Source organism: Vombatus ursinus, unplaced genomic scaffold (assembly GCF_900497805.2).
Source record: "Vombatus ursinus unplaced genomic scaffold, bare-nosed wombat genome assembly UNPS02007284.1, whole genome shotgun sequence".
In the NCBI taxonomy this organism is placed as follows: Eukaryota; Metazoa; Chordata; class Mammalia; order Diprotodontia; family Vombatidae; genus Vombatus; species Vombatus ursinus.
In genome coordinates, this window is record NW_020947062.1 from 9,537,792 (window position 1) to 9,557,747 (window position 19,956).

The 19,956-nt window shown below is 38.9% G+C and overlaps 1 protein-coding gene across 1 annotated transcript in view; it reads left to right on the top strand.

Moving 5' to 3' along the window:
• Window positions 1-19,956, top strand: part of DYNC1H1 (dynein cytoplasmic 1 heavy chain 1) — a 98,169-nt gene that overhangs the window by 21,276 nt on the left and 56,937 nt on the right. The window contains exons 8-23 of the mRNA XM_027849135.1: window positions 120-1,196; window positions 2,136-2,315; window positions 3,769-3,918; window positions 5,275-5,421; window positions 8,961-9,101; window positions 9,990-10,166; window positions 10,291-10,401; window positions 10,482-10,601; window positions 11,078-11,317; window positions 16,356-16,511; window positions 16,598-16,711; window positions 16,993-17,103; window positions 17,185-17,394; window positions 17,880-18,026; window positions 18,274-18,440; window positions 18,557-18,730. Of these exons, the coding sequence (XP_027704936.1) occupies window positions 120-1,196; window positions 2,136-2,315; window positions 3,769-3,918; window positions 5,275-5,421; window positions 8,961-9,101; window positions 9,990-10,166; window positions 10,291-10,401; window positions 10,482-10,601; window positions 11,078-11,317; window positions 16,356-16,511; window positions 16,598-16,711; window positions 16,993-17,103; window positions 17,185-17,394; window positions 17,880-18,026; window positions 18,274-18,440; window positions 18,557-18,730 (3,422 nt within the window). The remainder of the gene's footprint in view (window positions 1-119; window positions 1,197-2,135; window positions 2,316-3,768; window positions 3,919-5,274; window positions 5,422-8,960; window positions 9,102-9,989; window positions 10,167-10,290; window positions 10,402-10,481; window positions 10,602-11,077; window positions 11,318-16,355; window positions 16,512-16,597; window positions 16,712-16,992; window positions 17,104-17,184; window positions 17,395-17,879; window positions 18,027-18,273; window positions 18,441-18,556; window positions 18,731-19,956) is intronic.

Consider the following 19,956-nt stretch of genomic DNA (forward strand, 5'->3'; position numbering starts at 1 on the left):
AAGATGAAATATTTCATTGATGTGGTGGGTAAAGTCTTTCTTTGCACTATGTAACATAGTACTATACCCAGTGAAATTCAAACTTTTTAGATGGTTTTTGCTGCATGTTTCCTCTTTAGGTCACTGCTGTTGCCCAGCAGAGTCAAGGAGATGTGCCCGAACCCCCAGATATGAAAGTAGCTGAAGTACTTTTTGATGCTGCTGATGCCAATGCTATTGAAGAAGTGAACCTCGCGTATGAGAATGTCAAGGAAGTGGATGGGTTAGATGTTTCTAAGGAAGGTACAGAAGCTTGGGAGGCAGCAATGAAGAGATATGATGAGAGAATTGACAGGGTAGAAACCCGAATCACTGCTCGCCTTCGGGATCAACTTGGTACAGCCAAGAATGCGAATGAAATGTTCAGAATCTTCTCCAGGTTCAATGCCCTGTTTGTCAGGCCTCACATTCGTGGTGCCATTCGTGAATATCAAACACAGCTAATCCAGCGTGTGAAAGATGACATTGAATCTCTTCATGACAAATTCAAGGTTCAGTACCCTCAAAGTCAAGCCTGCAAGATGAGTCATGTTCGTGATTTGCCTCCCGTGTCTGGGTCCATTATCTGGGCTAAACAGATCGATAGACAGCTTACTGCCTACATGAAACGGGTTGAAGATGTCCTGGGCAAAGGTTGGGAGAACCATGTTGAAGGTCAGAAGCTCAAGCAGGATGGAGACAGTTTCCGCATGAAGCTCAACACTCAGGAAATATTTGATGATTGGGCAAGGAAGGTGCAACAGCGTAACCTTGGCGTTTCTGGTCGTATTTTCACCATTGAAAGCACTCGGGTTAGAGGCCGGAGTGGAAATGTTCTTAAACTCAAAGTTAACTTCCTTCCTGAGATCATTACACTTTCAAAAGAAGTTCGGAATCTCAAGTGGCTTGGTTTCCGAGTTCCATTGGCAATTGTGAACAAGGCTCATCAGGCAAACCAGCTTTATCCATTTGCTATCTCTCTGATCGAAAGTGTCCGAACATATGAGCGGACATGTGAAAAAGTGGAAGAACGCAATACCATCTCCCTTTTGGTGGCTGGTCTAAAGAAAGAGGTGCAAGCACTGATTGGAGAAGGCATCGCCCTTGTGTGGGAATCGTACAAACTTGACCCATATGTTCAGCGGCTGGCAGAGACCGTCTTCAACTTTCAAGAAAAGGTTTATTTTATCTTAAAAATAATTTGGCAAGTGTTTTAAAAATGGACACCAATTGCCATTCCATGAAATCCATAAGATTTCATACATGTTTGTCAGGGGTAGAAGCAGGCAATGTGGCAGTGGGTAGACAGCCACCCTTAGAGCCAGGAAGAGCTGGGTTCAGGTTCAGCCTTTGTCATATACTGGGATGACCCTGGGCAAGTCACTTAACTTCTCCATGCTCTGGGCAACTCGCTAAGACTATAAGTTTCAGAGAAGTTATTGATCTACATTGGTAAGGGAAATTTCCTTACCAAGGAGTCCCAGTACTAATGAGAACACAGTGCATCACTCTTCTTGTTCCTTTATCAAGTATTCTAGGAATGTGTTTGATATTTTTTTTATTTTTGTTTTTTGTTTTTTTGTTTTTGCTAGGCAATGGGGGTAAGTGACTTGCCCAGAGTCACACAGCTAATAAGTGTCAGATGTCTTGTCTGAGACCGAATTTGAACTCATGTCCTTCTGAGTCCAAGGCCAGTGCTCTATCCACTGCACCACCTAGTTGTCTCTAGATATTTTAATAGACAAAATAGTTACAGTGTTTTATAGCTTTGGTACTTAATTTCTGCTGAAGATAAATCCAGAATGTTTTAGGGCTGGTTTTAACCAATACTTAATGCTGAAAGTTGAGCAATGGAAGAAAAATTCTCTTCATTCAGACTGTTTGAGGATACTGTCTTGGTGATAAGAGTTAGAAAGGAATGTGCCTTTACACATGTAGCATTGAAATTGAATGTGTATCATCAGAAATTGAAATTAACCTCCTTTGAGTATTTGGTTCTTTTCTACTCCTATTATAAACCCACCAGTAAAATTAATCGGGTAACCAGGGGATAAGTGAGTAAATTGAGATTGTTGCAGCAAACTAATGGCTTAAATATCATATTTATTGCCCTGTAGGTGGATGATCTGCTTATTATTGAGGAAAAAATTGACCTTGAAGTTCGTTCCTTAGAAACTTGTATGTATGATCACAAGACTTTCTCTGAGATCTTGAATAGAGTCCAGAAAGCTGTGGATGACTTGAATCTTCATTCCTATTCCAATTTACCCATTTGGGTCAACAAACTTGATATGGAGGTAAGAGATGGATGGGAGTCCTTATAAATTGGTCTTTTCACTGAGAAAGGTAGCAGTAATTTTCTGAGGCTAGCATAAGCAGTGCCCAGCTTAGTATTGAGTTATAGTCTAAAATGTAATTTTATCAATTGGAAATTTGGAGCATTGCTTGAAATTGAATACAGACCATCTTTTCCAGTATCTTATAAAGGCAGAAGAAAATGGTAAATTCCAAGGCTAGCTTCAAAATTCTCATTTAACTTGTAACAAAATTAACTAATACTATTTTTGAGTTGCAAGGGCTCATCTTGTACAAGAAGGAAGAGGGTGGGAAAAGCATTTCACCTTTCTTGGGTTTGGGTCAGAACTTCAAAATTAAGGCATTTTATCTGTAGTCCTCTTCTCCTTGCATTTCTATGCCCATTATCGTCCTTAGGGCTCCCGGTCTGTCTGCACCCCAGAGTGGCGCTGCTGCCTAAAGGAATCAATGGTTGGTTATTAGGAAGGAACCTATTTGATGAGCTAATTAATGCAGGGAATGTGAATTAACTCAAAGTCTCATGCAGTGTGTGTGTGTCTGTCTGTCTGTCTGTCTCCGTCCAAGTAGCTCAGTTGGTAGGGCCTAATGGGCAAGGCTGACAACTTCATTCAACAAACATTTATATAGGCACTTCTGGGAGAGTGGAAGAATAGCTTTGCCCCTGACAAAAGTGGGAAATTAAAAAGAAGCTTGGGATTTGGAAGATGAATGATGAATTGTGTTTTAGGCATGTTGTAGTCAAGATGCCTATGGGACACTAAGTTTGAAAGGGTGAATAGGTAGTTGGTAATGTAGGACTAAAGCTCAGGAGAGAGACAAAGGCTGGATATATGGAGCTTGGAGTCTCCACTGACTGACTAACTGATCTGCCTAGAAGATAATTGGTCCCTTGAGAACTGATGTAATTACCAAGGGACAACAAGTATAGAAGAGAGAAGACACAGGACAGAAGCTTAGGGTACCCCCACAGATAGTGGGTCAGGATATAGATGATAACCAGTGGTGGTACAAGTAGGAGGTGAACCAGGAGATAGCTCTGCCATGAAAACTCAGAGAAGACAGAGCATCCAAGATGAGGGGGGGGGGGGGGAGAGGAACAGGGACAGCAGTGTCATATGTTGTGCAGAGAGTTGAAGAAGGATGAAGATTGAAAAAAGGCCTGTGGATATAAAAACTAAGAGATCTTAAGGTACCTTTATGAACAGCCATTTTGGTTGAATGATGAGATGAGAAATCAGTTAAATTGAAGACTGAGGTAGGGAAGAGGAAGTAGAAGCAACTAGTAAAACCAATATAGGCATCCCCTTTCCACACTTTCACAGCTAAAATGCCTAGGTTGTTTTTTGTTTTGTTTTGTTTGGGAAGGTGAGGTGGTGGAAAGGAGGACGTGGGATAAAAAATTGTTCTTGTTTAATAGTATTTCCTTCTCTTTAGATTGAAAGAATACTAGGTGTTCGTTTGCAAGCTGGTCTCAGGGCTTGGACCCAAGTTCTTCTTGGACAGGCTGATGATAAAGCTGAAGTTGACATGGATACAGATGCTCCTCAAGTTAGTCACAAACCGGGTGGCGAGCCAAAGATTAAAGTGAGTATCTCTGGATCAGAGCGGCCTTCTGAGCCCCTTATTGATAAGGCTCATTCAATCTCTTTCTTCATGCATGGCTTCTGACTTGGCAAATAAGCAAATGTTCTTCAAAAATTAACATAAAGGTCTACAAGTAGATGACTCGCCTAGCATTTTTCCAGAGGAATTTTGTCACTGGTTTCGCATTTTTTAAGCCAAAATGATAAATTAAGGATAGAATAGTAGAGGTACCAGAGTTATCTTCTGTCCTTTCTTATCCTACACACCTTCTGCTTCTGGGTAAATATGAATAATTAATGGGGATCACAGCAAAGTATATTGCAAACCTTAGCTTAGTAGGCTTTACCTAGAAAAATAATTCTGCTTAGCTCATCAGAAATGTTCAGCAAGGACTTTGGTCAATGAATCCGCTTCCTTTTTTCCTTACCTGCTAGATTTTTCTGTTTCCAACAGTGTGGGTAGAGGAATGAGAGCTAGATTTGGTCAGGAATGCTAGGTTCAGATCTGGGCTCCAACACTTACTAGTTGTGTTGTCAACATTAACGAGTAATTTAACATTTCTGAACCTTGGTGTTCTCATCTGTATGTTGAGAGTAATAACTTGCATAATCCATTTGGAGTTGTTGTGAAGAAAGTACTTTACAAACATTAAAAGTGAGATATAAATATGAATAGTAGTTAGTCATAATGCTTTCAACATACTTTTTTGAATATCACAGGCATAGTTCAATTTTATCCTTGTTAGGCTGATTAAAAACTTAGAGATCCTACATTTTAGAGATCATAAATAAAGGTCTTTGGAGATCATATTTAGTTAGAGACTGAATTGAAATTAAATCTTAGTTATTGAAATAGTCTTCAGTCAATTTAAAAATCACAGATTTCGAAAGTTGATTTATTAGACTGTCACCAGTACTTTTTGTATGCTGCATGCTTAGTGCTGACCTGCATTACATGCATGTCCAAACTAATTTAATTAGTTCAGTGAAATCCTGTGATTCTTTGCTCTTTCTGTCAGTCAGTATTTACTAAGAGTTATTTATGTACACTCAGTATATACTTATTAAGTATCTTTTATGCAGCCGGCATTGTGCAAGGTATATGCAAGTATATATGGATACATAAGACGGGTGAGTGTCTTTGGCCTTAGGTTATTTTTAATCCTTTCTAGATAAGGGGAAAAAACAAACAACCCAACAGCATGAAAAACTTGGAAAAAAGTAAAATTCTATCTAATAGAGAACAAGTTTTGTTGTTCTGACTCCAAGTGTTATAAAATTTCAGAGAAAGGAGTGATTTATGTATGGATATATAACTTCTTCAAGTTACTTAATTGGCAATTTATTTTTTCTTCAGAATGTTGTTCATGAATTAAGAATAACCAATCAAGTGATTTATTTGAATCCACCAATTGAAGAATGCAGATATAAGCTCTATCAAGAAATGTTTTCCTGGAAGACAATAATACTTTCACTTCCTAGAATTCAGAGTCAGAGGTATCAGGTAAGCATTAAAATAACAATAGTTCCTAAACATTTCATCCTATAACTAACCTTATATGAAATTAAAGGATTCCTGTGATATTTTTCCCTCTCAAAAAAAGGCTCTGCTAGTCAATTCATTCTGTAGATCTGCCCAGATTGTTCAGAACCAGAGCTCTATCCAGTCTTACTCAGCATCCCAGAAGTTTGTTTTTTTTTTTTTTTTTTTTTTTGATGAAGCAGTTGGGGTTAAGTGACTTGCCCAGGGTCACACAGCTAGTAAGTGTCAAGCGTCTGGTCTGAGGCCATATTTGAACTCAGGTCCTCCTGACTCCAGGGCCAGTGTTCTATCCACTGCACCACCTAGCTGCCCAGGGAAAATTTTTTAATTAAAATTTTTGTTTTCCTGAAATTAACAAACATCTATAAGCATGCACATTTCCATATACAAAGAACAAAAAAGGGGATTGCATATGAAACTGGACTCTTTATTGTATTTATCCTGGTTTAAGAAAAAAAAAAGTACACAAGAAATTTTAACACATTAGTTCCAAAGCTGTCCTGCTTCTCTGTGTCTGCCTCTGAACCTCCTTCTGTTCTCTTATGTGCCTTAAAAAAATTGCTCCACTGATGCTCTTGTCTTTCTTTGCTTCTGTTGTTTTGATATTCTATCACTAGCCTTCTTCCCTCCAAATATAAAAATAAAAAATTTAAAAAAAACCTCCCCTTTGTAACACCTAAGCATAGTCAAGCAAAACATCCATGCATTGGCCATGCTTTGAAAACAGGTCTTAATACCTCTAGTTGATCATTTCTCCGTCAAGAGGTAGGAAACATGACCCATTTTTCTGTTTTCTTGATTGGTCATTACATTTATCAGAGTTCTTAAGTCTTTCAAAGTTTGTTTTTTGTTTTTTTTCAGTGTTAAAGTCATTGTATAAATAGTTCTTCTACTTCAACTCACTTCATAAAAGTCTTCCTGGGCTTCTCTGAATCTGTCCTTTTAACGTTTTTGTTTTAAATATGATGAACACCCCAAAAAAGAACATTTCCATATCCAAAGTAAAATAGAAAAATAGGACTACGTGTGAAATTGCAAATGTTATGTACAGAGTACTTTTTTAAGAGCCTATAATAAATGCATTATGTTACTTCCAAACCTTTCCTGCTTGTCTGTTTCCTCCTGAACTTCTTTTTATGTATTCTGTTCTTTTCCGTGTATTTTTCAGGTCTTCAATGACCCTCTTTTCTTTCATTACTGCTTTTTTTCCTGCAGGAATATCAGTAGCTTCTCACCCCCTAAATCCTCTCCTTCAAAAAGAAAGACACAATCATTCTAGCAAATAAGCACATTCAAACAAAACAAATCCGTGTATTTGCCATGTTCAAAAACTTATTTCTCATTTCATACCTTGAATCTATTACTCATCTGCCACAAGGTAGCTAGTATATTTCAAAATTTTTATTTACAATGTTTTTACTATATAAATTGTTATCCTGGTTCTGCTCGCTTCACATTGCATCACTTTATATAAGTTTTCCCAGTTTTCTTCGCAACCTTCCCTTTCTTTATGTCTTATAGCACAGCAATGTTCCATTACTTTCTTATTTTAACATTTTTTCAGCTATTTCACAATTGATGAGTACCCTCTTAATTTCCAGCTCCTTGCTATAATAAAAAGGGCTGCTATGAATATTTTGTGTGTGTGTAGGTCCTTTCTTTATTTGATATCTTTGGACTATAAACTCAATAGTGGCATCACTGTTTCAGAGTATGTACCGTTCAGGGACTTTTTTTTTTTTTTGGTTGGGCAGTGGGGTTAAGTGGCTTGCCTAGGGTCACACAGCTAGTAAGTATTATGTGTCTGAGGCTGGATTTGAACTCAGGTCCTCCTGAATCCAGGGCCGGTGCTCTATCCACTGTACCACTTAGCTGCCCCAAGTTTAGGGACTTTTGAGGCACAATTCTGCATTGCTTTCTAGAATGGCTGGACCAGTTCCTAGTTCTACTGGCAGAGCATTAGCATGCCTTTCTTACTGTAGCCCCTCCAAACAATTACCATTTTCCTTTTTTGTCATCTTTGCCAATATAATGGATGTGAGGTGGAACTTCACAATTTTAATTTGCATTTTTCTTAGTGTTTTGGAGCATGTTTTCATATAGTTGTTGATAGCATGCTTTTTGTCTTTTGAGATGCCTTTATATCTTTTGACCATTTATCAATTGAGGAATAGTTCTTGTTCTTATATATTTGATTCGGTTCCCTATGTAACTTGGGTATACCTTTATCAGAGATATCTGCAAAGATTTTTTCCCTAGTCTTCCTTCCAATTTTAAGTGTTGATTTTGTTTTGCAAAAGCTTTTCAATTCTTATTAATAAAAATTGTCAAATCAACAAACATTAAACTCTTACTATGTGCCAAGCAGTCGATATCCCATGATCTTCTCTCACTTTTATTTGGTGAAGAACTGTTTCCCTGTCTACAGTTGTAAAAGGAATCTCATTCTCTCTGCTCTAATTTATTGGTGATGTGACCATATATATCTATGTCATATATTCATTTGAAGCTTATTGTGATTTATGGTGAGTTGGTCTAAACCTAAATGTTGCTAGTCTGTTTTTGAGTTTTCTCAACAGTTTTTGTTGAATAGTGAGGCATTACCTTTGTAGTTGTCATTATCCCAGCAAATCTTTTAAGACGAGAGGAAAGACTAGAGGAGGAAAGTTAATCCTGCTGGTATACCTTGACATTGTCAAACGCCATCACCAGACAAAGACAAGCATTTCGAGTTGACAGCTTAGCCCTCCCTAGTCTCTTTGGAACTCTGCTACTAATTAGATCCCTGATTTTAATAAACTCAACAGATTATCTCATCCAGTCCCCTGCCCCTGGGCAAAGGATTGTCTCCAGATTTAACTGACAAATTAAGTTTTAAAGATCTCTTTAAAAAAAAAAACCAAACCTAAATTTAGGAGCTCTAAGGCCTATATTTACATATTCTCTTTCTAGTTTAATACATAATAGAGAGCTGAAAAAGTAATTGATAACCAATCTACTTTCAAATGTGGCAATTTTTCAACTAATTATTGCACTATTGATATCTGTCAAGGCACCATGGTAAATATTGGGGATTCAAACACTGTCTGTTGCACCCATGGAACTTAGAGTTTAGGTAGGCAGTCCTACCAGATTCTTTTTTCTTAACTAACGATTGCCCTAATTTGCCAGTCACTTTGTATCATTTTGCCTGAAGTGTTAGCAGAGTTTAACTTGTTTCAACTGTGTGTTCCTAGATAGACAGAAAGTCATTTGTTTTGAATCAGACTTTGAGCGGATCCGTTGTATGCTCGTGTAATACAGTGGACCATGCCGTATTTTCTGAGTTGGTGTTAATCTTGTTAACAAGAGTTAAGTATTATATGGTGATTTGTAGTACTTAAATTTTATCTTCCATTAGTTATTTTCCCAGTTAGTGTGACTTGGATGTATTGTGACTTTGAGGAGATTAACATGGTTTTATACAGACGGCTTGTGTTTAGAGGCTCCTTTTTTATTAGGTGGGCGTACATTATGAACTGTCTGAAGAAGAAAAGTTCTACAGGAATGCTTTAACACGGATGCCTGATGGCCCTGTCGCCCTCGAAGAGGCTTATTCTGCAGTTGTGGGCATTGTGACTGAAGTTGAGCAGTATGTCAAGGTAATAGCCTTCATGTAAAACTCTGGGTTCAATTTACTTGAGCTTTTATAGTATACCCTAAAAACGCATAGGTACGTGGTGGGAATTGGTTCAAAAGTATTTTCATTTTTTAAAAATTCACCCCCACCTACCCTAGGTGGTTGTCTTATAAATATGAAGGTGAACATTTTCAACATGTATAATGATGTATGGTTTATTTAGAAATATTTATATTTAAATTCATAGCCTTAGTAATAGGACCATTTCCTTAGGTTAACTATAAATAATTTAAACTTTGCTTCCCCAAATCTGAACATTCTAAGACTCTGAAGAGTGAAGTCTCCATGTTGTATGTTAAAGATTGATAGATTCATGTGGAATATGGATGGATAGGATCAAGACAGACTTTAACTTGGTTTAAGCTGTGCAGTTACTGCATTTTAAGTATCTGTTGTGTCCCAGAAATCATCTGTATTATAAGAAGTAATTTTCATTCTTGAAAAGCAGAGGTTCTAGTTTCCTTTGTTTTGGTTACACATCACCAATATTGAAGGACAGGATAGCATTCACTGATATCATGCATTGGAAGCACTCTCTATGGAAAGAGAGAATAGAGTTTGGATATTTTTCTCCAAATAGGAATAGGGTCTGGACCTGGTGTAGGGCATTATACCTGGTGAGGACACTGTACCACTGCAGGTTGGCACCATCTTTGCAACTTAGAGTCTTAGAATGTTGTCCTTAGCACTGAGAGATTAAGTGACCAGGGCCATTTAGCTAGAGTCAGTGGGGGAACTTGAACTCGGGTCTTTGTGGTTCCAAGGCCCTCTGGCCCCTATGCTATGCTGCTTCCCTCCAGGTTCTGAACATTTTTAAACAGTATTACTTGGTTATTTTCTGTATTTCCAGGTTTGGCTTCAGTATCAGTGTTTATGGGATATGCAGGCTGAGAACATCTACAATAGACTTGGAGAAGATCTGAATAAATGGCAAGCTCTCTTGGTTCAAATCAGGAAAGCCAGAGGAACTTTTGACAATGCTGAAACTAAGAAAGAGTTTGGACCAGTAGTTATAGATTATGGCAAAGTAAGTTGTATTATTGAAAAACAGGGGACAGGCCACAAAAGATCAAATTTATTTTGGGGTAAAATATAACTCAAGCATAAGCTTCTAAGATATAACTAAATGTTGTGATATTTTTCTCTTACAGGTACAATCTAAGGTGAATTTGAAGTATGATTCTTGGCACAAAGAGGTCCTCAGTAAGTTTGGACAAATGCTGGGGACTAACATGTCAGAATTCCATTCACAGATCTCAAAGGTAAGTGTAATTTTTGTAGTATTGACTAATCTACAAATGTGACTTGTTTTCATACTAAAGTACTGTACTCTCTTTAACAGTCTCGACAAGAATTAGAACAGCATTCTGTGGATACAGCTAGCACATCTGACGCTGTGACGTTTATAACATATGTACAGTCTTTAAAACGGAAGATCAAGCAGTTTGAGAAACAAGTTGAGGTAAGATGGTTCATGGCTACGTGTGAATAGGTTAAATTTTTGTAGGGCAGACCAACATTTACCCTTATTGAAAATGATTTCTGTAACTTATCTCAGCTCAACTTTGAGGATGTGAGTTCTATTTATGCCTTTTCTTAGAATTGGCCATTTTTATTGTAGTTGTTCAAATACAGATATCCTTGAGGCTTAAAATAAGGGGGAGGCCAACGTACAGTTTTCAAATGCCCTCTGACACAGTCCAGGCCATGGAAATGTGTCATCATTTGATCGGGGCCATTAACAGTGGTTGGATGAACTATGGGAATTTGGGCTTTGTCTCCTTAATTTTAGAATGTCAGCTACTAGGACGTAGGATTAACATAGCCTTTGTCATGGTTTAAGCTGTGCAGTTGAATGCATTATAAGTATCTGTTGTGTTCCACAAATCATCTGTACTGCAAGAAGTAATTTTCGTGGTGATTTTTGTTTCTTAAAAGCTTTACCGTAATGGCCAGCGCTTGCTTGAGAAGCAGAGGTTCCAGTTTCCTCCATCTTGGTTATACATTGATAATATCGAAGGAGAGTGGGGAGCATTCAATGATATCATGCGTCGCAAAGACTCTGCCATTCAGCAGCAAGTAGCGAACCTCCAGATGAAGATTGTCCAAGAGGACAGGGCAGTGGAGAGCCGAACAACAGATTTATTGACAGATTGGGAGAAAACGAAACCTGTTACTGTGAGTCTTGTGTGTGTGTGTGTGTGTGTGTGTGTCTCTCTCTCTCTCTCTCTCTCTCTCTCTCTCTCTCTCTCTCTCTCTCTCTCTCTCTCTCTCTGTCTGCTTGTCTTCTGGAGCATTTATTGGCCCACTTATCTCCAGCAGCCATGGTGGGAGGTAGGCTTGCAGTGCATAGCACTAGCTAAAATGCCAAATTTCCCCAGAAATATGTGACTTTATATTTGATAAGGCATACATTCTTTCCTTTTCCAGTCTCCATGACCCCCAAAGTCTCTCCTCCTCTTTCAGTCCCACTCAGTTGTCAAAGACATCTCCTCTCTGTTAAGATTAATCCTCAGTGTATTGTTGGCATAGCCCCGTACATGTCTAATCCACGTGCCCTTATTTTTTCTTCTTCTTTAGCCCTTGCTTCTTCTTCAAGTTAACCACTAGGCTACTAGAACAGAAAATGGTTTGGCGTTTTAACTTCTGCTATTTAAAGTAAACCCACTGAAATTAGTAGTTCAGGTGTTTTCTAAATTTCTGATAAGCATGGGGTAAAATTTCACATTATGATTTGCTAGACCACAGCTGTTCTGTGAAGTTTAGATTTAGTAAAAAGGCTACACTTGAGGACCTAGAGGGCTGCATGTGGCCTCAAGGCCACAGGTTCCCCGTCTCTGCTCTAGACAGTATGGAAAACTTGCTTATCTGAAAGCTACTTTGGGTTCTTAATCTAATTCTACCCCTGGGAAAAACCTGGGGAAATAGGGTGGTCAGTAGACTGTCTGGTTTAGCCCCATTAAGGAATTTGAAAATCAGCTCTTGGATATGCCCTTTACCTCAAATGAAAAGTGTGAGCCCAGCTGGGAAAAGACATAAGAGAAAAGATCACAGGCCTTAGTCTGGCCCTGCTTTTTTGGGTGTGAGAGGATTTCCTTTGTAGCGTCACTAACACACACCCTAACACGTTATTCGCAGGTTCTGTGGTGGCAGCAAAGGAGAGTGAGCCAGAGAGTGTGTTTATGAGTGTGGTATTTTCTCTTGCTGTTGATTCTTGCTTGCTTTAGAACCTCTGGTCCTTATTTCCAGGGGACAGATGGGATCAAGGGGAGTGGAGAAAGTGAGTCCCCTTTTATTGAAGCTTAGAAAAATGATAGCACTGTAGTAGAGCATTAGAGCTGAAAGGAACCTTAGAGGTTGTCCAGTTCAGACTTCACTTTTGATGGCTCTAGCAGTAGGGCTTTACTTGATATTTTCCTAGTCATTACAGTTCAAGTAGTCCAGCAACCAGCATTTCATTCAGTTCAACCTACATTTATTAAGCACCTATTATGTGCAATTTTGTTCAGTTGTTTCAGTCATATCTGACTCCATTTGGGGTTTTCTTGGCAAAGATAATGGAGTATTTGCCATTTCCTCCTCCAGCTCATTTTATAGATGAGCAGACTGAGGCAAACAGGGTTAAGTGATTTGCTCAGGGTAACACAGCTTGTAAGTGTCTGAGGCCAGATTTGAATTTGAGTCTTCCTGATTCCAGGCCTGACACTCTATCCACTGTGCCACCTAGCTGCCTGATTATGTGCAAAGCACTGTGCTAGGCCCTAGTCTGTTGGCAACGAGTCAACAAGCATATATTAAGTGCTTAATAGAGCAAAGACAAAAGTGACAAACAGTCCTCGCCCTCTCAGTCTATGGGGAGAAATGACATGTACATCTACAAATATATGCAAAGTAAATAGAAGATTGGGGGGTGGGTAGAGTGCACTGTCAGTCAAAGGGATCAGGAAAACTTCCTGGAGGAGGAGATGATGCTCGAGATGAGTTTTAAAAGAAAATAAGGGTTTTAAGAGGTTTAATATTAAAGATTTATTATTAATTAATTAAAGATTCTAATAACTCTGGTTGAGGAGAAGATATTTTCCAGGGGGAAAGTGAAAGCACAGTCTACGCAAAGGTGTATTGAGTTGGGAGTTGGAATGGTAAGTGTGAAGCACAGCAAGGCCAGTTTGCCTGGACCAAGAGTACATGGCAAGGAGTAATATACATAGCAAAGTAAGAAAGGTTGGCCAAGACCAGGTTGTTATGAAGGGCTTTCTATGCCAAACTGGAGTTTGGTTTTGGTCCTAGAGGTAATAGGGAACCACTAGAGTTTGAATAAGTTACATGGTCAGGCCTATATTTTAGGAAGATCACGTTGGCAACTATGAAGGATGAATTGGAGAGAGCAGAGATTTGAGGAATGGACACCAATTAAGATCAGTGAATGAATGAAAAACCATTTGTTTAGTGTTTATTATGTGAAATTATTACTATAATAATGAACTATCTAATTTGTCTTAAGTAAGAGGTAAAGAGGACCTGGGCTTGGGGTGATGACTGTGATTGAGGAAAGAAGAGATATAAGAGGGGCAGCTAGGTGGTACAGTGGATAGAGCACCGGCCCTGGAGTCAGGAGGACCTGAGTTCAAATCTGGCCTCAGACAGTTGATACTAGCCGTGTGACCCTAGCCTAGTTACTTAAACCCCAATTGCCTCAACAAAAAAAAAAAGAGAGAGAGAGATAAAAGATGTAGATGTAGAAATGACAAATCTGTGGGGCATGGAGTGTAAGGGAGTATTTTTTAAGGAAAGGGAGTAGGTAGTGAGTATGCTGGTGGACAGTGAAGAAAGAGCCAGTAGTGGAAGAGACATACTTGATATGGGGCAAGTTTGAGGAGAAGAGAAAGGTCTGTGATCAAGGATATATGTGGAATGATTAACCTTGGCAAAGAGAAAAGGCATTTCATCCTCTGAGCCTATAGCAAAGGAGGAAAAATTAGATAATGATGTGGTAGAAATGTTTTCAGACATAGAATTATGGAGATCAAAAATGCCGTAAGAAATGACTTTCATTATTCTAGGAGGTGAAGTCATTTGCTGGTGGGGGTTTGGGAGACGTGTTAAAGGACTGAGGAGAAAGGAGAATATTTATAGTAATTACTTCAAGTACTATGATAATCAACTGGAGAAGAATGAAAAAGCTGTGTTGCAGCACTGAGAACCCAGATGAGATTAGGAAGCAAAGCCAGTCGGTACGGCTTTGTGACTGTTTCTTTCAGGAGCTTGGATGCAGTGCATCCACGTATACCAAGCAAGTGACCAAGAGCTGAAGAGGATTGGCCAAGGCATTAATGAGGCAGAAGGAAAGGCAGTTCAGTGTTAAACTTGCTAGCTTTGGAGTGTCCGCAGGAAAATGTCAGGCAAGAAGAGGAATGATGAATTGGGAGAAAAAGGAAGGATGGACAGGACAAAGTATTCTGTGAAGAGTGAAGGAGAGAAAACATGAGTTTACGATCAGAGAAAGGAATTTCAGACTTCAAAATCATAGAGGTTAGGTAGCTTAAAGTTTAGATGATAAAGTCTAAGATATGACTATCCATGTTGGTGCCTGAGATCAAAGATCAAAGGGGTTTGATGAACTGGAAGTCCAGAGTGTTTGAAAGGATGCCAACCCAAATACTGAAATCCCTAAGATAAATGCAAAAAATGAAGAGGATTGTGCACCTGGTACAAACTCCTTCAGAAAGGCATGATCAGAAGATGGTAGCAAGGATCTAGATAGAGTGATATAACTGGGTAGATTGAACCTGAAAGGAGAAGGATGTTGCATGGTAAGTGGCAGAGGGAAGTGGTGTTGGGCAGTGGAGAGTGGCCAGCCCTAGAGAAGGTGGCAAAGGATGAGGCATCCAAGGATAACCAAGTTGCCATGAGGGCCAGCAGGCACAGAGACCAGTATGAAGGGGAGTTGTTGACAATGGAATTGGTATTTCAGAGGGCACACTGGAATGAAAAGGCAGGGGGAAATAGAGACCCAGAAAGGGTAAGGGTGAGAGTACCTAGAAACCTACTACGGAAAGGAGATTTTTAGTTTCAGCAGGTAGCCATTCAACCACAGGAAGTTAAAGAGGAGGTGGTAGACATTTACTACTCATAGGACTGGGGAAGTACTGTGTATTTGAGTACCAGCTGATCAGAGGCTTGATAGCAGTAGTATCAGGATCTAGTGGTAAAAGAAGCCTCCCAGGCTGGGTAATGTGACGTTATAGTGGATGAGAGACTGAAGTAAGAACTACAGTTTCCATATGACTCGGTGGGGTGGTGGTGGAGAGAGTTAGCAGAAGGTGTGGTCATGGATGTCTATAATTCTGTGCCATCCTGGACATGAGTTTAAAAATATTTTACCTTGCTGTTTGGGGATTTTTAAGATTTACATTTTGAATTAAAAGTTTTGACTTGCTTCATTGGGAAAAATGGGAATGTTTTTATTAATCTTACACAGTCATTTCAAAAAGATGGAAGGGAAGTGTATAGAGTAGATATAGTCATTACAATCTAAAAATGTTATTTCAGGCAAGAAAAATTATTCTTCATCTCATTCCCTCTAATACTTTACTTAATAATCCTTGTGTACAGCGGACTTTGTCATAAGTCCCCCAAATTTAAAAATTTAAAAGGACATTTGAAATAGCCCATCATTCCTGGATAATCTTTTATTTAAATTTTTGTAATTTGATTTATTCTACCTTATCCAGAAAACACGTCATCTGAGTGCTCAAGGTCAGTCTCCTAACTTTTTCCTGCTTCTGTGCGCTGCCTCAAAGGAAGGCCAGTTTAAATGCCACTTAACTCCAGGGAAACTTGCCTGATTTTTTTTTTCCCCTCTACATCCCCTGGACTTCACATGGCACTTTGTTGAACCCACTCATATATTTTGTATTCTTACTATTTGTAAATATATGTGTGTGTGCCATATCCCTCCCACTTGAATGATAAGCTTCATGATGTCAGGTATTGTGTTTTAAATAAGTTTTTTATCTTGCACAAGTAGGCTCTTACAAATAGATGTTTGTTAAGAGTAAAGTAAAGTCTATCTGGACTTTTTCTCACCTGCAGGAGCACGATTTAAAATGATTGGTTGTATTTGCAGCTACTCAAACTTCTAAGCAACAAATATTAACTTTTTCCACGCTGAGCCTCAGCATTACGCTTATTTTCACTTTGGCATGGCTTGTTTTAGGGCAACCTTCGTCCAGAGGAGGCTCTCCAGGCACTTACGATCTACGAAGGGAAGTTTGGGAGGCTGAAGGATGACCGTGAGAAATGCGCCAAGGCCAAAGAAGCTTTGGAGCTCACAGACACAGGCCTGCTCAGTGGCAGCGAAGAACGTGTACAGGTATGAACTTATGTAATTTATCAGCATAAACTGTGGAGAGATTTTTATTTTCTGTCCCTTAAACAGAATTGCTTTCTTCTTAATAGGTAGCTTTGGAAGAGTTACAGGACCTCAAAGGTGTTTGGTCTGAACTTTCTAAAGTCTGGGAGCAAATTGACCAAATGAAGGAGCAACCGTGGGTTTCAGTACAACCTCGAAAGGTGTGTTTCTTTTAACTGTGTATTCCTGTGGAATTTTGTGCAGCAGATTCAACCTAAGACTTTAAGGACTTTGTAAAGATGGATATTTAATGTTAACAAAAAATAATTTACTTTCCATAGACCAGATTTGGTCATGTGGATACTTATTAAATCTAATTTAAAACTGAGAATTCAGTTATAACTACTGTGTAAAAGTTCTAGGGAGAATCACTTCACCTTTACTACATAAAGGAGCCTGTTGATTGGCTAACTAAATAGCAACTTGACTTTTTTTCTTTCAGCTTCGACAAAATTTAGATGCTCTTCTGAACCAGCTCAAAAATTTCCCTGCCCGTTTACGTCAGTATGCTTCCTATGAATTTGTCCAGAGGCTTCTGAAGGGCTACATGAAGGTAGGTAACACCTTAATTTTCTCAGTTACAGTAAATTGTGTTAGAAGCTTATGTTCATGGGTAAATTTATTGTCACCATAGATCAACATGTTGGTGATTGAACTGAAATCAGAGGCACTTAAAGATCGGCATTGGAAGCAATTGATGAAGAGACTTCATGTTAATTGGGTTGTTTCTGAGTTAACCCTTGGCCAGATCTGGGATGTTGACCTGCAGAAAAATGAAGCAGTTGTCAAAGATGTCCTCCTTGTAGCACAAGGGGAAATGGCTTTGGAAGAATTTTTGAAACAGGTAAATATTAAAATTGGAGGGTTTCTGTTCAGTATGATGACAATGTGGGGCTGCGGACGTGGAGCCAGAAGTCCTGGCTTAAAATTTGGTCTCCCACATAGTGGATACGGACCCTAGGCAAATTGCAATCTCTTGGGGCTTGTTTCCTCATCTGTAAGATGGGGGAACATTTGTACTAACCGTCTTACGGAATAGCTAGAATTATGAGGTAATGTATATACAATACTTTGTAAAAAGACACAAAACGCTATTAAATGTAACATTAAGCCTCTGGCAACTGAGTGACATGGTGAATTATAAGTGAGGTTAGAAATATTCAATATATCCTGAATATATCCTCTGTTGGGGATAGTGGAGGGAGGCGTGATTTCAACATTTTCTAACAAATGTCACCAGACAATTATATCTTCTTAAATCTTCCTAACTCTTAATACTCATGATACTGAATGCCCAAATAATGATATACCTTTCTCCCCTAAATTCAGATTAGAGAAGTATGGAATACCTATGAATTAGATTTGGTCAACTACCAGAACAAGTGTCGCCTGATTCGTGGGTGGGATGACCTCTTCAATAAGGTCAAAGAACACATCAACAGTGTCTCTGCCATGAAGTTATCTCCGTATTACAAGGTATATTATCATTGTGACCCAATTATATTATTTCACTGGCCACGTTTTCACATACCCATTGATCTTCATTTGTTTTGAATTGATTAGAGGCTTATTAGATTTGAGTCTGGAATAATGAGTGAGTGGAACTTTGACACTTTAAAATGAATTCTAAATTACCGTGTAACTATCAGAGACACCACTAGATGTGAAAGTAGATAGGATTCTAAAGGTTAGCCATTAATTTTTGCTACTTTTTTACAATCAGGTTTTTGAAGAGGATGCTTTGAGCTGGGAAGACAAGCTCAATCGGATTATGGCTCTCTTTGATGTGTGGATTGATGTTCAGAGACGATGGGTTTACCTTGAAGGCATCTTTACAGGCAGTGCTGATATTAAGCACCTTCTGCCAGTGGAAACCCAAAGGTTCCAAAGGTGTGTCTTGAAATTATAAACCCCCAAAGTGAGAATAAATAGAAATAGTTATCCTTGACTACACTTTAAGCTTTTGTTATTAAAAAACCTAATTCACAATTTCATTGCATTTTTAGCATCAGTACAGAGTTTTTGGCGCTAATGAAAAAGGTATCAAAATCCCCCCTTGTTATGGATGTTCTGAATATCCAGGGTGTGCAAAGGTCTTTGGAGAGGCTGGCAGACTTGCTTGGAAAGATCCAGAAAGCATTAGGAGAATACCTGGAAAGAGAGAGATCATCCTTCCCAAGGTATTTAATTTTGACAAGTGTTGAAATATTGTTTAATTTCAGCTTTGTATCACCTTTTATTGATAGTCATCTAGTGAGTTTGTTTGCCATTTTCTGTACCACATGTTGTTTGATTTAATTTGCTAATTGAATGCTACTAACTGCTGATTAATTCTCAATTACAGCCAGTAATATTAACTAATAACTTCAGATTTTCCTGTTAACTTCATTAAACTCTTGAGCAGTTGCTTAATAGAAGATAATAGGAAACAATCTGGTGAAATGCAGAGTCAGGAAACCTAGGCCTGACTTTGGGCTCTACTTTGACCGTAATCAGCCATTTAATCTCTCTGAGCCCGTTTTTCCATTTACAAAATAAGGTTAATGCTGCTATACTGTCTGCCTGAAGTCTGTGAGCAGAGAGAAACATTATAGAAGTCTGAGCAGGAGAGTGATGGGGAAGAAGCAGACCTGTGAGGTCTTTGGACGGGAAACTTCCACTAGTGTAGTTTGGCATTTTCTCTTAGTTGCCTTCGTCTTAGTTGCCTAGAGCAGGGGTGTCAAACTTGGCACTAGCAAAAAGTCAGAACTAGACTAAAATATATTTGGGAAATGTTTAACAAAACAAATAAAAATACAGTAAAATGTAGGTGGTCAGTATGCAGGGAGCAAGTTTGACTCCACTGGCCTGGAGCACTGAGAGGTTAAAGTGATTACAACCCAAGTCTCCCTGGCTCTGAGACCAGCTCTCCATACATTATGCATCTGAATTCAAGTTGTAATAATAAGAAATGCAAAAGGATTGGGTGGGCCACAACTCAGTGTTCTAGATTATGGGGAGGCTAGTTCTCCAATAAGAGGCAGCCTTTGACCCCTGGGCTAAATCAGTTATCTTTTTATCAAGCAGTCTGGGCATGTGGCTAGCTCCATGGGATATCCCTTTCCAAGAAATAACCACACCCTCTTATCAAGTTGCTTTGCTTTGGCTGAGGGACTCAGACTGATCAGGTGTTCTGGTCATCCCTACCCTACTCTTTACCCAGTTAAATACTTGTTGTCCCAGCAGATCAGACTAGGGTGCTTTTCGTCATGTTGGTCCATATCCCTAATTCTTGTTGGTTCTGTGGGGATCTGGAAAGGACAAAGCACTATCCTCTTAATTGCCTTGCACTAAATCTCAGTAAGATCCACATGCCATAGTTTTTATTAGTCTCTCTCATGCCATGTCCTGAGTCCCAACAAAATCT